The sequence below is a fragment of the Narcine bancroftii genome, chromosome 2 (assembly GCF_036971445.1).
Source record: "Narcine bancroftii isolate sNarBan1 chromosome 2, sNarBan1.hap1, whole genome shotgun sequence".
In the NCBI taxonomy this organism is placed as follows: domain Eukaryota; kingdom Metazoa; phylum Chordata; class Chondrichthyes; order Torpediniformes; family Narcinidae; genus Narcine; species Narcine bancroftii.
The window spans coordinates 181210285-181225662 of record NC_091470.1 but is presented as its reverse complement, the minus strand read 5'-3'; the positions used below and the strand labels follow the sequence as shown (position 1 = coordinate 181225662).

Sequence of the window (15378 nt, the reverse complement as noted above, 5' to 3'; positions counted from 1 at the left end):
ATTTCAGTGTTTCTCCTGGTGAACCAACACGAGAGAAATGGTCATGTTCAAAACAGTCAAACAAAACCAGATAAGTGTGTCGCCCAACTGGGATAACGTAAAGTAGAAGCCATTGATGAAGGAGCCAAGGCCAAATAATTGGTTTCCCTTTCCTGCAGATGCTGCAAGACCTTTGTATATTGTTTCCCGTGGTAGGGGATTGGCCGCCCACTCCCTCCCTGCACGCCCATCTGTTGGTCTCTTGGCCGTCTGCTCCCTCCTTCCTGCCATCATTCGGTCACTCGCTTGCCCACTCCTGCCTAGCCGGACACTTGCCTACCAGTTCCCTCTTCCACACCCTCAGCTGACCATCAATCCCTCCCCCCACCCCCCGGCCATCCGTCAGTCGGTTGCCTGCCCATCACGACAGCGGCACAATGCAGGACGAATGACCAACTTTCTTTCCCATAATCCCTTGTGCAGCTGAAACGGCTCTGGGGAAATCCAGCCGCGTCAGGGATTGTGGTCAACGCGGATGGCTGTTCATCCTGCAGCCTGCTGACGTGATGCAGCACACGAGCGCTGACGTCACGAGGCTTCTGCGCTTGACCATGTCGCAGGGAGACCGGGAACATTTCCTGGGGCTGCAGATCTGTTTAAAGTTCCCGGGCTAACCTTTTCACACTGCAGGTTCGCGGGAGGGTGGTCCCAGGAACATTTCCCAGGTTCGTGGGAGGGTGGTCCCGGGAACATTTCCCAGGTTCGCGGGTGGGTGGTCCCGGGGACATTTCTCAAGAATCTTCATTTTACACTGTTACTGTAATAAGTTATGTAACTTCTCTTGCTGTTCCACTTCGATATCACACTCCCCCTCTGTTGCAACTCAGATACACACCACTTCTCTCTCTCCAACATTGACACTTTCCAAGTTGTAACAGTAATATATCCTTATTTCATTTTTAAAATTTGGATCAGCAAGTTTGCAGATGACACAAAAGCCCCTTTCACACTTGCCAGGGAACCCAGGAATCGAACGCCAATCGGTTAAAGTGGCCAGTGTGAAAGGAAAATCTGCTGAACGCTGGCATCACAGGACGTCATCTCACGCCGTGGGAATTGCCGGCCTCGACCCTCAGGATAATCTGCAGGCGCAGATCAGGCAAGTGTAAGACGAGCAATTGCTCTTCAAGCCCTTCCGATTAAAGGTAGAGCAGACCGAACGTTTTCTCGCCTCTGCCATCAGATTTCTGAACCATCGGAGCGGTGCGATTGGTGTAGTGTGGCGCCAGCGATCAGGACCTGGGTTTGAAACCGCCACTGTAAGGAGTTGGTACGCGTGAGTTTTCCACCGGGTGGGGGCTCCGGTTTCCACCACCATTTGAAACGCGCCAGGGGTTGTAGGTCGATCGGGTGTAAGTTGGGTGGTGCGGACTTGCGGGCCTAAATGGCCTGTTACCGTGCTGTAGGTCTAAATTAAATTGAACATAGACACAACTTTGCAATTTCTCTTTGCTCTAATTTTTTTTCATGTAACTTCTAGCATTTTTTATGACAAATTCTGATCCTGAGTTCAAGATCACTCACCAACAGATACAAGGTTTCTTTCCTCAGTGAACTTCACAATGGTAGAAAGTAGTGTCATTTGTTCTGCTCTAATTGATCTCTCGCTCTCTCTCTTTGTGCTGTGCCTTATACTTGCTGTACTACGTCTGGATTGACTGGCTGAACTGCTTGCAAAATGAACTTTCCCCCAGTGCTGGTGACACTAAATTGAACTTGCACTTGGTCTCTTGCCTGCCTGGGTGTGGTTGATGTTTGGCTGAGCTTGGTCCAATGCCTGGATTCTTTGCTGCCTCTTCCTGGGTATCTGTTATTTGGCTGGGCTGTTGGCTCTCAGTGTCTGCCTGTAGGCTGATCAGCTCCCTCGACAGCCCCCTCCTTCGAATGCCCTTTGATACCTCTAAGCATGGGACATAGCGCAAGAGTGAGGGGAGATTGTGAAAGAGAAGGGAAATAAAGAGGAAAACAGCGGGAGGGAGAGAGAGAGGGGAAGAATGGGAGAGAGAAAAAGAGGAGAAAGAAAAAGTGGGAAAGGAGAGAGAAGGAAGAGGGAGGGAGAGAGAGACAGAAAGAAGGAGGGAGATTGAGAGGGGAGAAAGAGGGGAGGGAGGGCGAGAAAGGGGAGGTGAAAAGAGGAAGATCAAGAGGGGGAGCAGAGAAAAAGAGGGAGACAACGTATGTTGACAACGGTCTCATCTTGCGTCCCTGTTACTTAATGACGGAGAGAAGAGGGCAGAGCAACAAGATGAACTGGATAGCCACCATCGTCAGGGAGAAAGGCGCAGGAGATTGATGCTGTCAACGGGACTGGATCCCACTGGTACAAGGAATTTTCCCACACCCCACACTTATATTGAGCCATCCCACACCAGGAATTATTGTGGACAATCAAATGAAGCCAATTTATAGATGGAACCTGCCCAAGACCGCATCGAATCCATCAGGGCCAGCCCCGAATGAGGAGGTTTGGATCAGGGCTCTGGTGGCCGGTGGTTTGAAATGAACTGGAATGTGTGACTGTAGAGGCTGTGGGAGTAGCTGGAGGTGAATCCACGGACACTCAGTGACTCTGAAGGGACTCTCTTATGCTTACCCTTCTCTAACTGTAAGGGGCACCGGGCAATGCTCATGGCGAATCTTTGGCTTATGGCAGATTAAAAGCAATTTTGTGTAATATTACATTTTTGTTTTATTACCTGACAATAAATTGTATTTGATCTACCCTCTGCCCCCCCTCTCTCTCCCCTTCTCCCTCTCTCATACACATACTCCCTCTTTTCACCTCCCCTTTCCCTCTCTCCTCCTTTCTCCTCCCCTTTTTCACATTCCTTCTCTCTGCACCTCCCCTCCCTCTCTCCTTCTCCCCCCTCTCTCTTCCTCCCCCCTCTCTTTGCTGCCCCCTTTCTCTCACCCTCTCTCAATCCCCTTCTACAGCTTCCCTCTGTATTTCTTGCTACCCTGAGGGGAGACCTCATCCCCGTGGGATCCCCAGAGCTGGAGTCACCCCCTTGCCTGTCATGGTGGTCACAGACAGAGGAGATACTCACTGCTTATTTCGCAGGAATGGGGTTTAAGGTGAGAGGGCAGAGAGATTGAAGTGGGACTCGAGGGGCAACCTTTTTCAGTCAGAGGGTGGTCCAAATGAACTGTAGGAGGAAGCTGTAGATGGGGGCACAATAATATTGGACTGTGGCAAGTAAGGAATTTGGTTGTACATGACCATTCAGGACAATCATGGCTGATCAGTGGGATTTCAGTTCCCTGTTTCTGCTTTCTCTCCAAACACCTTAATTTCTTAACAGCAGCTGTACTTTGTGAGGAGTTTGAGAAGATTCAATACGTCACTGAAGACTCTTCTATAGGTGGAACGTGGAGAGCATTCTGGTTGGTTGCATCACTGTCTGGTATGGAGGTGCCAGCTCTCATGGTGAGAGAAATCTCCAGAGGATTGTTAACTCGGCCTGCAACATCACAGGCACCAGACTTCACTCCATCGAGGACGTTGACAAGAGGCAGGGTCTTAAGAAAGCAACCTCTATCCTCAAAGACCCCAACCCATCACTCAGGCCATGCGCCCTTCATTCTCTTGGCTTCAGGACAAAGGGCACAGGAGGCCGAAAACGAGCCTTCAACAACACAAGGAAAGCCTCATCCCCTCCGCCATCAGATTCCTGAATGAACAATGAACCGCAGTCAGCAGAGAGACCGAGAGATCGCTTCACTGGGCACCTCCTCTCCGCTCGCAACCATAGCAACCTCCCAGTGGCCGACCATTTCAATTCTGAGTCACACTCCCAGACTCGCTCGTCATTCCATGCCCGTGTCACCAGGACCACTGACAATTGGAGGAACAATGCCTTATCTTCCGTCTGGGCCCCCTCCAGCCAGGTGGCATAGCCATTGATTTTACTGGCTTCTACTCAACCTGTTCGCCTTTTCTTTCCCCTCCCCCAGCCATTCTTCCTTCCCACCCCATCACTGCTGTCCCCACCCTCCTTTCTTCACCTATCATCTCCTGCCTTTGCCACCCACCCCCCTCCACCGCCCTGACTCTTTTGTTCGGACACCTGCCGGGATTTTTCCATACCTTGATGAAAGGCGAAACGTCGGTTACCTTTGCTACATAAAGGACACTGTTTGACCTGCTGAGTTTCTCAAGCACTTGGTATTTTTTACTTCAGCCATGGGGTCTGCAGAATCTTGTGATTTAATAATGAACCACAGACACTGGCTTTTCTTGCATTTTATTTTGCAAGGTGGTTTTCGTAAATGTTTGAACAGTGACGCTGCCGCAAAACAACGAATTTCGTGGGATTTCACGACGATAAATTCTGATTGTAAAGAAAGGAGGCCCACTTCCAAGGAACCGGCCTGACAACTTTGTTCTGGAGTCCCACTAGTTGACGACAAGGTTATAACAAGCCGAATGGCCTCTCGTTTAAAGGACTCTCTTTCTTCAGGGGACCAGACCACGTTGGTTTGACAGAAATGCTATTTCTGGGTCTCCTCCTAACCTGCATTCCTGTTGAGCCACACTCGTAATTGGCTTAATTGGAATCACTGGAGGTGGAGGGGCTCGTGATTCAGCACATGAAAGGACCTATTCTGCTCGCTGCGCAATAAGTGGAGGGGGGGGGGAGGCTGTTTCCTAGCAACCACAGCAAAGCCATTTCCTCCAACATGGCTGCTTTCCAGAGGGGTCAAAAGTCGAACGGATCTGTACTGGAACTGCACAGGCTGAACCAGTTTGATTCCTTGGGAGGTCTTTTACGTGGGAATTAAAAGGAGCACCTCCCACCCAACCCCCACTTGATAAGAAGTAGAGGAGACGACCTTGTGGGTCGGTGAACGCGGCGGTGGCGGACCAGTGAGGGGCTCTGCGGCTACATGCAGACAGACTGCGGGCGACTGCGGTCATGGGACTTGCCCCAGGCTATGGGCTGCAGGGGAACAGCTTGGGGACGGGCTCACGAGCACCAGGTATCAGAACCGGGATGTGAGAGGGTACCGAGGGGCCTGGAGTGCTGAAGGCTTCCTGATCGTGTCGGAGAATTAGCTCTGGAACTTGGGCAGCCGATGGATGGAACGGGAGTCTGTGCGGCTGCAGAAGTGGTGGGAGCGCTGGAGGTGAATTCACAGACACTCAGTGTCTCTAAAGGGACTCTTTTCCTTCTCTTTCTCTGTAAGGGGCACCGGGCAATTTCTGCTGATAGGGAAACTTTGTCTGTCTTACAGAAGACTAAATGTAATTTCGTGCTTTACAGCGGGTTTTCAGTCTTTTTCTTTCAACTCACATCCCACTTTAAGTAATCCCTACGTGATCAGTGGTCTGTGATTGGTCAGGGATTGCTTAAGGTGGGAAGAAAAAGTTTGAAAGTCTCTGTTTCAATCGTCTCTCATGGACTCGTTATGTGCACGATTTCAGAACTCCAAAGGAAATGGGCCAATGACAATTTTTCTCAAGCAAAATATTTCAGTAGCATTTGGGTCTAAAGCAGTGATTCTCAACCTTCCCTTCCCACCCACATCCCACCTTAACCAATCCCTTACTAATCACAGAGCACCGATTACCTAGGTATTACTTAAGGTGGGATGTGAGTGGAAAGAAAGAGGCTGAGAACCCATTGCTCGAGCAATTAATTTTTTTAAAATTACAGTAATGTGGTTAAGATCAGAATTTATTGTCACGAACAAGTCACGAAATTCGAGGTTTTGCGGCAGCGTCACAGGGCAAACATTCATATTATAACCGTCTTACAACATTACTATAAAAAATTAGTGCAGTAAAGTAAGACTGTCTTTGTTATATGAATGTTTGCCCTGTGATGCTGCAAAACATTGAATTTCGACTTGTTCAACAATATATTCTGATTCTGACAGAGTGATCAATGGAAAGAACGAAATGGTTGATACAAAGACTCCTCAGATGATAAACGACTCGACTTACAAAATTCCAACGATGCAAATTCTTCCATTTATTTTTAAAGCACGTAATATCGATACAAATGTTTCATGATTATTGATCTCATGACGACATATAGTATATGACCCATTAGTTTAATTATGGGTATCGTCAGCTTGATTTTTCGGTGAAATTAAGTGAATGTGGAGCGAGACGTGTGTCGCTTTCGGAAGCGGCAGGATCAGCTCAACGGAGAAATCGGTCCGGAGACGGCGCTGCAAAACCCTACGATTTCAAAGCAGCCACGACGCCTCAGTCTTCCCAGTGGCAGAGAGGCCACAGGAACGCTGGATGAACTCAGCCGGTCTCGCAGCGTCCATCATGGAGGCAACGTCAGTCCACGTTCAATCAGGAGGGGGCACCAGGTCAACCATGCAGGTTGTGGGGGGGGGGGGGGGGGGAGGGCGATGCCAACTGATGTTCTGATATTCTAAAACTCCCTTGGCAGGGAGTGCGGAAGTAAGTGCCGTGCCTGCCATGAACCTCCTCCGCGCCTCACCCTCTGGTGTAACAGACAAATGCACGTGGGTGGGTGGGTGGGGGGCACAATAACTCATTTTGGCTCCGGCCACAGGCGGCAAAGATAGACAACCGAAGTTTCAGGCCTGAGCCCTTCCCTCAAGGGATGGAAAAAGCAGGGCATCTTTGGCATCAGGTAGACCCATTGCCTCCTCCTGCACTGGCCCCACTCTCTGATCTAGTATCATTTTGACTCCTTTTTGTAAATCGCCTGGTCCAGCCCCTCCCGATACCTTGCATGCCCACCATTTCTTCCATGACATCCAATTCCCTGAATCTGTCCACCTCGTTTTCACCATGGACGTCGGATCTCTTTATACCTCCATCCTTCCACACACCGAGGGTCTCAAACCCCTTCATTTCTTCCTTGATAAAATGTGTACCTGCCTGCATTTTGCTTATCAGAAGGGCTGAAGCCCAAACCGTCGGTTCTGTCTCTTTATCTTTGTGCCATAAAAGACGTGTGACCTGCTGAATTCCACCTGCCTTGTGTTTTTACTTCAAACACCTCCTCCCACCTGGCATGCCCGGCTGCTTTTTCCAAACCTTGAAGAAGGTCTCAGACCTGAAACCTTAATTGGACCTTGCTGAGTTTTAACCACAATTGCGGTGCCTGCAGACTTTTGTCTTTTACTTCACAGTGGAGGTCGCAGCAAACCTCACGTAGTAGGTGGAATGAAGGGATGTGGGGTAAGGCCAGATGAACTCCTCACCAGATCAGCCACGATCTCGTTGATCTCCGTTTCTCAGGCTCTGGTGTCAAAGGGCAAGTTCCACGTGGCATGGAATGTCCCTCTCATGAGGTGCTGGAAAATAAAACTAATGGGGCTAAAAGCAGGCAGGTCACCAAATTCCGGTGGCCGGCACCCAGAGCCTTGATGGGAAACAGCTGTACAGATTGGTGCGCACCATCTTTAAGGAGTTTGTACATCCTGCGTGGTTTAATCCCACCCTCCAACAATGTACGGGGTTTTAAGGTTAATCGGAATACCTGGGTGGCCTGGGAAGGGTTTGTTACCGTGCTATACGCCTAAATTTAAATGCAAAGTTGTGGGAGGGGCCCTATGGATTGGGACACGTTCTAAAGAGGAAGAAAGACAAAAATCAGAAAACTAGAGGGCAGTTTATTTAAAATATGTAATTTGACAGAAATGCTGGATCTAAAATCATGTATTTTAATAGATTATTTGATTCAATGACTGCCGCATTTTTGCTGACATGAACGGGGATATTTATTCATCAAGACCAGTGGTTCTCAATCTTTTTCTTTCCACTCACATCCCACTTTATGTGTTCCCTAGGCCATCAGTGGTATGGGATTAGTGAGGGATTGCTTAAGGTGGGATGTGGGTGGAAAGAAAAAAGTTGAAACCCACTGTTTTAATCGCCCTTCATTGACTTGTTATGTGCACGGTTTCAGAACTCCAAAGGAAATGGGCCAAGGACAATTTTTCTCTGGCAAAATATTTCAGTCACAATTGGGTCCAGAGCGGTGGTTCTCAATCTTCTCTTCCCACCTACATCCCACCTGAAGCAGTCGCTTACTGACCCCTTGCAGTTGGACTGTGGGAAAATGCGATTGTGGTGGGGGGGCAGACTGGATGGGCTGAATGGCTTATTCCTGTATCTAATGATCAAGCCAAGGGTTGTGGGGGAGGGTGCAGGAGGTGGTGAGTCTGGGGCAGATCAGCCACGATTGGACGGGCTGTGGCCTCCCGCTGCTTTCCTCGCTGTCGCAGAGCGCGCTGAATGGGAACACGGCCCACATCCCGAGGGGCTAACGGGCGTGATTAACTGTGTGGTGTGCCAGCGTGGTGAGCGTTTGGCCTGGAGGAAGAGCTGCACAGGATCTGGGGTCTGGAGGCGCAAGGCAATTCTGTGAGCACGCGTGCGATTGGAGCTCTGTGTGTGCCGGCACCTGCCAAGGTGGTGGGCATGCCCTGACCTTCCGGATGCTTTCAAGCGTGGGGTTGGGGCACGGCGAGGTCCCAAAGGCTTCTCTTCCAGATGTTGGTGACCAGGGGCACCTGGGCACAGCCGCGGGACTGGCCTTTGGGCCGGGTGCACTCGCACTTCTTGATCTTGGCCACCATCATGACGAGGGTACCCGACCCTGGGCACTGGAAACGCACCTTGGTGGTCCGGGTCTCCGAGGGCCGGCAGCAACGCCGGTCCCAGCACATCCCGCAGTATTTGGGGCTGTAGTTCTTTATGCTATTGCACCCTTTATAGACAAAGGGCTTGGGCACCCTCTCCTTGTGGGACTTCAGGCAGCCGGTGCCTTCCTGAAATAAAGATGTTGATTGGGGAAGAGTGAACCAAACAGATGCAGGGAACCATGGAAAGTTGATGTACAAAGAGTCCTCGGCACACAAGTGAAGAACCGCAGCACATTGCAGCACAGAAACAAGACCCTTTCAGTCTCGGCCGAACTTTTCTTTTGTTGCCTATTCCCTAGTCCAGAGCCCTCCATACCTCTCCCATCCAGGTACCTGTGCAACTGTTTCTCAAATGTTAAAATTGAGCCCACTTCAGCTGGAAGCTTATTCCACACCCCCACCACTCTGTGATTCAAGCCATTAACAGCGATCTCCATTTTCCATTAAACCCCTCCCCCTAGTCTTTCTCTTTCCCTCTAGCATCCCACCCCCCCTTCCACCCTTCAGAAAGTAATCCCATTCCCCTCTTATTTCCCCGCTTTCCCCCCCCCTCCCACCCACATTCACCTATGATCTTCAATCTGTGCTCTTCCCTCTGCCCCTTTCTCCCTCCCCCTGCCTTTTAATTCGAGCACCTGCCTGCTTGATGCTCGTACCTTGAGGAAGGGCTCGGGCCCGAGGCGTTGGTTACCCTGCACTTCCTAAGGATGCCACCTTGTGCCCTGCTGGGTTACGCCAGCAATTGCATAGCTGGGTGGGGGGGGGGGGGGGAGGGGAAGGGGGGAGTGACTGCTCCTCCCCGGAGCACATTTTTTCCCCCCAAAAGTGGCGCCTTCCCACCTCTCCCCCCTCACTCTGCTCCGTAAAATGTGCTCCCCTGCACTCCCTCTCTCCCCCTCCCCCACCCGTGGCGAAACAACCATTACCAGCCCTACTGCCAGGGGACAACCACTGTACCTGCAGGTAGGCAACCTGGGAGGCTGGGCAGCTGTTAATCACTGGCCTGTATAAAGACTGGAGCCCTTCAGAGGACAGTCAGACAGTTGAGCCAGCAAAGATTCTAAGACTGATGTTCCAGTTTAAGCTAATTAAACCCCGTTATACAGTCTGTGGACTTAGCGTCAGAATAATTTGCACAACAGTGCTCACACCCCCTCCCCCAGCTCACTCTTCCAATTATATTCTAGTCCTATTAAAAACGCTGACAGGAAAGGGGCAGCACTAGACATTGAGTGGACAAACAGCGGTGTTTAAAGCAAACTGCTGCTGCTTGCCTCCTCGATATCCAATGCCAGGTTACGGAGACCTTTCAGTAAAAACTCACCCCCTCAGAATCAGGTCCAGGTGCTGGCACCCGCGTTCCCTCGGTGTGGCGGGGTCTTTGGTGGGTGGGGGGGGGTGAAGTTGCCGATGCCATCATTGGAGGGATATTGGGCTCACCGACTGAAACCCACCGAGGAAGGATGGAGGGCTCAGTGGGAAGCGAGTCGACGGCCCAAGCGACATCACCAGATGTTCATGCCGCTCCAGCAGACTGCATGCAGCAGGAGGGAGCGGAGGGTGAGGTGGATAAGAGGAGGGGAGGGGAGGACTGTTCAAGGCAAGCACGTTCCTAATCAATAACATGGGTGCATGGATCTTTCCTATTTTAATGCCCCACACCCCTACGTGTGCGCGGGTGGGTTGCAAAATGTGTGTGTGCGTGCACACATGCGCAGTCGTGGCATCTGCATCAATGCTCTCCCTCTCCCAACGCTAAAACCTGGCTACACCCATGCACTGGACCAGAGGGTCTGAGCGATGGGGAGACGTCGAACAAACTTGGGCTATTTCCTCTGGAGAACTGATGGAAGTTTATAAAATTATGAGAGACTGAGCTCAAATGGGCAGTCAGACTCTTTCTCCAAGGCTATAAATATCACACACTAAATGAAGTGTTTAAGGTGATGGTTGGGGGGGGGGGGGTGTGAGGGGGGAGTGTAAAGGAAATGTGTAGGGTATGTTGCTTTGCCCAATAATAGGTGATAGAAATGGGCTATGGGGCGGATACAATTGTAGTGTTTACGAGGCTTCCGGATAGAGACGCGCATCATGTTCGAGTCAAAGACTTGCCCCTGCGCTCCACAGTTATAAAATTTAATCAAACAATTCACGTGTGAATCAAGTGCTCATTCCAGATTTTATCCAAAGTTGTTTACATACCTTTCACAGAATTTACATTTGTATGAAATCCTCATTTCAGGGGACTTTGTATAAAATTTGGAATCTGCACTTGAATCACACGCAAATGGTTTGATTGCAAACGTTATGGAGGGCTCTGTATGCATAGAACTGAGTGGTGTGATCATATCCTTGAGTCTTTTAGTGTCATTTCTCCATCACGTTCTTCTCACAGCCAATCATTTACCCACCTTTGGATCATCAGTTGATATGGAGGTTAAAACCTTGTGTTTTTGATTCTTAGTTAATTTTGTGTCTACCTCTTTAAGAGAACTATTGTTTGTAGTGTTACCATAGTGACTATGATGTAATATGTCCCAGTATCTGCCCAGACTAACGGTTTGCTCTCATTCTACAAGATGTGAAGGAAGCGTGAGCACGAGAAATTTTTCTTTGAGTTTTTGTATCTCTACATATCTTTGTACCTTTATACAGTAAATGCTTTGTAATTCACCAATTATGAAAGTCTTATGGTGAAGTTGTGCAAAATGTTTATCTGTTCTATCTACGAATTAAAACTATATCAAGTCATGGTGCAGTGTTCAATTAATTGGATTAAAGAGATCTAAATTTGGGATATCACAGCTCACGCTTTGGAAGATGATACTTTGAAATTAGGATATTAGAATAAGGGAAGTGTTGTCTATAAAGGGCAGCTCAGTTTGTGTAGTGGTTAGCACAATGCAACCTGGGTTTGAATCTGGCGCTGTATGGATTTTGTACATTTTCCCTATAACCATATCACCACTTACAGCACAGAACAGGCCAGTTTGGCCCTACTAGTCCAGGACCCGGTCCATACCCCTCCAGTCCTCTCCTCTCCATGTTAACTATCCAGTCTATCCTTAAATGTAACCAATGATCCCGCCTCAACCACGTCTGCCGGAAGCTCATTCTACATCCCTACCACCCTTTGCGTAAAGAAATTTCCCCTCATGTTCCCCTTATAATTTCCCCCTTCAATCTTAAACCATGGCCTCTAGTTTGAATCTCCCCCACTCTTAATTGAAAAAGCCCATCCACATTTACTCTGTCTGTCCCTTTTAAAATCTTAAACACCTCCATCAAGTCCCCCCTCAATCTTCTATGCTCCAGAAAAAAAGCCCTAGTCTGCACAACCTTTCCCTGTAACTCAAACCTTGAAATCCTGTTAACATTCTCGTGAACCTTCTCTGCACTCTCTCTATTTTGTTTATATCTTTCCTATAATTTGGTGACCAAAACTGTACACAGAACTCCAAATTTGGCCTCACCAATGCCTTGTACAATTTCATCATAACCTCCCTACTCTTGAATTCAATACTCCGATTTATGAAGGCCAACATTCCAAATGCCTTCTTCACCACACCATCTACCTGAGTATCAGCCTTGAGGGTACTATTTACCATCACTCCTAAATCCCTTTGTTGCTCTGCACATCTCAATAGCCTACCATTTAATGCATATGACCTATTTAGATTTGCCTTTCCAAAATGTAACACCTCACACTTATCTGTATTAAATTCCATCAGCCATTTCTCAGCCCACACCTCCAGCCTTCCTAAATCACCTTTTAATTTACGGTAATCTTCCTCACTGTCCACAACACCACCAATCTTTGTATCATCTGCAAACTTGCTTATTATGTCTGTTGAGTTTTTTTCTGGGGGCTCTGGTTACCTTCCAACCTCCAAAAATGTACGGGGATTGTAGGTTCATGGGGATATTTGGGAGGCACAGACCTGTTACCGTGCCTATGTCTAAATTTAAAAAATTTAAAGCCCCTCATCATGTAAACCTACAAAGGACAATTTACACGGGCCCACTCAATTCTGGGATGTGGGAGGAACCCAGAGAACCTAGGCAGTCACCGGGAGAGCATGCAAACTCCACGCAGCCAGCGTCAGAGATGGGGGTCAAACCTGTGTCTCTGGAGTGTGTGTGGCTCCAAGACTGACCTTGGGATGGAGCTGCTCGAGCAGGCTGCAGGGTCTGATCTGGCAGAGCCTGGTCTCCTTCTTCAGCTGGCACCGGGATTTGTGCAAGCTCAGTCTGGTGGACAAGCCAATGCCACACGACTTCGAGCACTCCGACCATGCTGTGCCCTTGACATGGCACCTAGCGTCATTGGAGCTCCAAGACTTGAAAGGGCCCCTCGACTCTGTGCCGACAGGAGAGACAAGGTCCATGAGGGGAGGTGAAATATACAGCAGTTCTTGCACAGAGTGCATACACACACACACCCAATACTTACAAACACACACCCACCAATACACACATTCTCACACACACCCATACACATCCCAATACTTACACCCACACACATTTACACACAGACACCCACCCACACATAGACCAATACTTATACACACACACACACTCACATTGATGGACACACAGACATACCATACAAATAAATATATATATATATATTCACTCATACACGTTCAAACACAGATACACAGAATACCCACAGAAGCCCACACACACACTCATATTAACAGCACATGCACACACAGATTCACACAAACACCATGCACAAATGCCCATACAAATTAGGGCAGAGGTGCAAATACTTTCTTGGAAGGTGTACTCACCTGGGCTTCTACACACAAACACAGACCCAATATATGTTGCAGAAGAAAAACTTTCATGAAGATCTCAATACATTCAAACACATTCACTACAAACACATGTACACTCATGAATTATTATATGAACATATGTACAACCATGTAAAGACATCTAAACAGAGATAAGACAAATATGGTCACACAGAAATTCTTATTTGCACATGGGTCTACACATTGATATATACACGGTGTAACTTCCCACTTCTCCATGAGGATCTGCATTTACTTCAGTTATGGGGAGGGTTGTAATCTAGAGACATGTTTCAGAGACTTACATTCAACCTCATTGGATGGGTGTAACTGACAGTGAGAGATATTGAGATGGAATAGTGAGAGGTTTACAATTCCTCCTTTATAATGGAAATCTACAAAGACTGATCGATAGTCCAGCCAACATCTTAACCCTTCACCGGCAGGGAGAACTGCGGTGGGCTTCATCCACTGCTGCTCCTCCCCTGGACTACCTCGGTGCCACCTCCCAAGGGTGAACAAGGGCAGCAGGAGCATGGAGCAAGCACCAGAAGGAACTTCCGCGCCACACACGGTCAGTGCAACACCTTCACAGCGCCAGCGATCGGGACCGGGATTCGAATCCCACGCTGTCTGTAAGGAGTTTGTTCGTTCTCCCTGGCTCTGTGTGGGCTTTCCCAGGGAGGGGGAGGGCTCTGGTTTTCTCCCATCGTTAAAGCCATACAGTGTAATGGGGTGTAAATTGGGCGGCACGGACTTGTGGGCCTGTTAACATGCTGAAGGTGTAATTTTTTGATAACTTTATTTATAATCAATAATAGTGTGAGAGATGGGAAAATTGATCTAAAATTATGAACATGGAAGAAACTAAAATTCATCAGTTAATGGCTGTAACCAGTACAAACAGGATGAGCGTGGGGATTAGGATGCAGGAAAGCAGAGTCAGCACGATTAACATAAGAATCTTCTGTGTGACAAGAGTCACCATAAGACTGAGAAAAGGAATGGTAAGGTACAATAGAATGTAGGAAGTTGAGGTAGTCTGGATCAGATAAAGGTCTCCTAGACCTGGACAGAAGTACCAAGTCCTACATATCTAATTAGCTAACCATACACAGATTTATACATATGAAACTAGCCAACCCTAGATAGAATGAGTCAACTCCGCATACCAAGAGATTGTAGCCCCGAGAATCAGGAAGGTGTGAATAAGGACAATGACATGATGGGACACCCACAGGATACCCCCTGGTCCTCCAAGTGTACTGAAACTGCACGTAGGCAGGAAGGATTACCTATGCCAAACCCATCCAAGGGGCAGAAGAATGTAAGGGGGAGGGCACTCTGATACTGAAATTGACTGTATAAAAGTTGGGTGAGCCCCAGTATGTGTGTGTATTCCCAGGGTAAGGGGAAGCACCCAACTTTGCATTGTTGTTGTAATAAATGTTCTTTGTTCTCAATTTTTGTCTCGAGCAATTTCTTTAAAGGTACTTTAATTTCTAACAAATGGGGGCTCGTCCGGGATCACCCTCCCTCCACTGACAGAGTGCCCCGACGACGAGAGTAGGTGCACCCCGGCTGATTCAGCTGGACTCACGGGCGACGGGTGGCTGGTCAGTGGAAGAAGCGAGTGATATCCGAGAAGAGGCATTGAGAACAAACGACGGAAGGAAGCGCGCTAGAGCATTGCTACTGGAACTCGGTAAGAGTAATTTTACTTGTTTATAAGTATGGGAATAATGAGTAGCAAGGAAGAAAGTCCTGGTTCAGGATGTGAACACCAGATAGCTACGTACAGCCCGCTTGGGTTGATGTTATCTGAGTGGGGCACGGGAAAGACCCGTGGGAAAGACAAACTGACAATGGTCAGGTATTGTTGTATTGAATGGGTTAA

At 48.5% G+C, this 15378-nt stretch overlaps 1 protein-coding gene across 1 annotated transcript; it reads right to left on the bottom strand.

Annotated features, from left to right (window-relative positions):
• Positions 1-5994: 5994 nt before the first annotated feature.
• Positions 5995-13186, bottom strand: LOC138754724 (CCN family member 1-like). Its single transcript, XM_069919475.1, has 2 exons — positions 12837-13186; positions 5995-8805 (listed from the first exon to the last, which is right to left on the bottom strand). Exons 1-2 carry the CDS (start codon positions 13107-13109, stop codon positions 8479-8481), a joined length of 600 nt encoding a protein of 199 aa, XP_069775576.1. The 5' UTR covers positions 13110-13186; the 3' UTR covers positions 5995-8478.
• Positions 13187-15378: the final 2192 nt, after the last annotated feature.

Bases quoted from the DNA above. Each gene is read 5' to 3' on its own strand.
- LOC138754724 (XM_069919475.1), bottom strand. From the start codon at position 13,109: ATGCACTCTGTGCAAGAACTGCTGTATATTTCACCTCCCCTCATGGAC. The intron at 8,806-12,836 runs GTCAGTCTTGGA...TCTTTATTTCAG, and splicing joins TCGAGCAGCTCCATCCCAAG to GAAGGCACCGGCTGCCTGAA.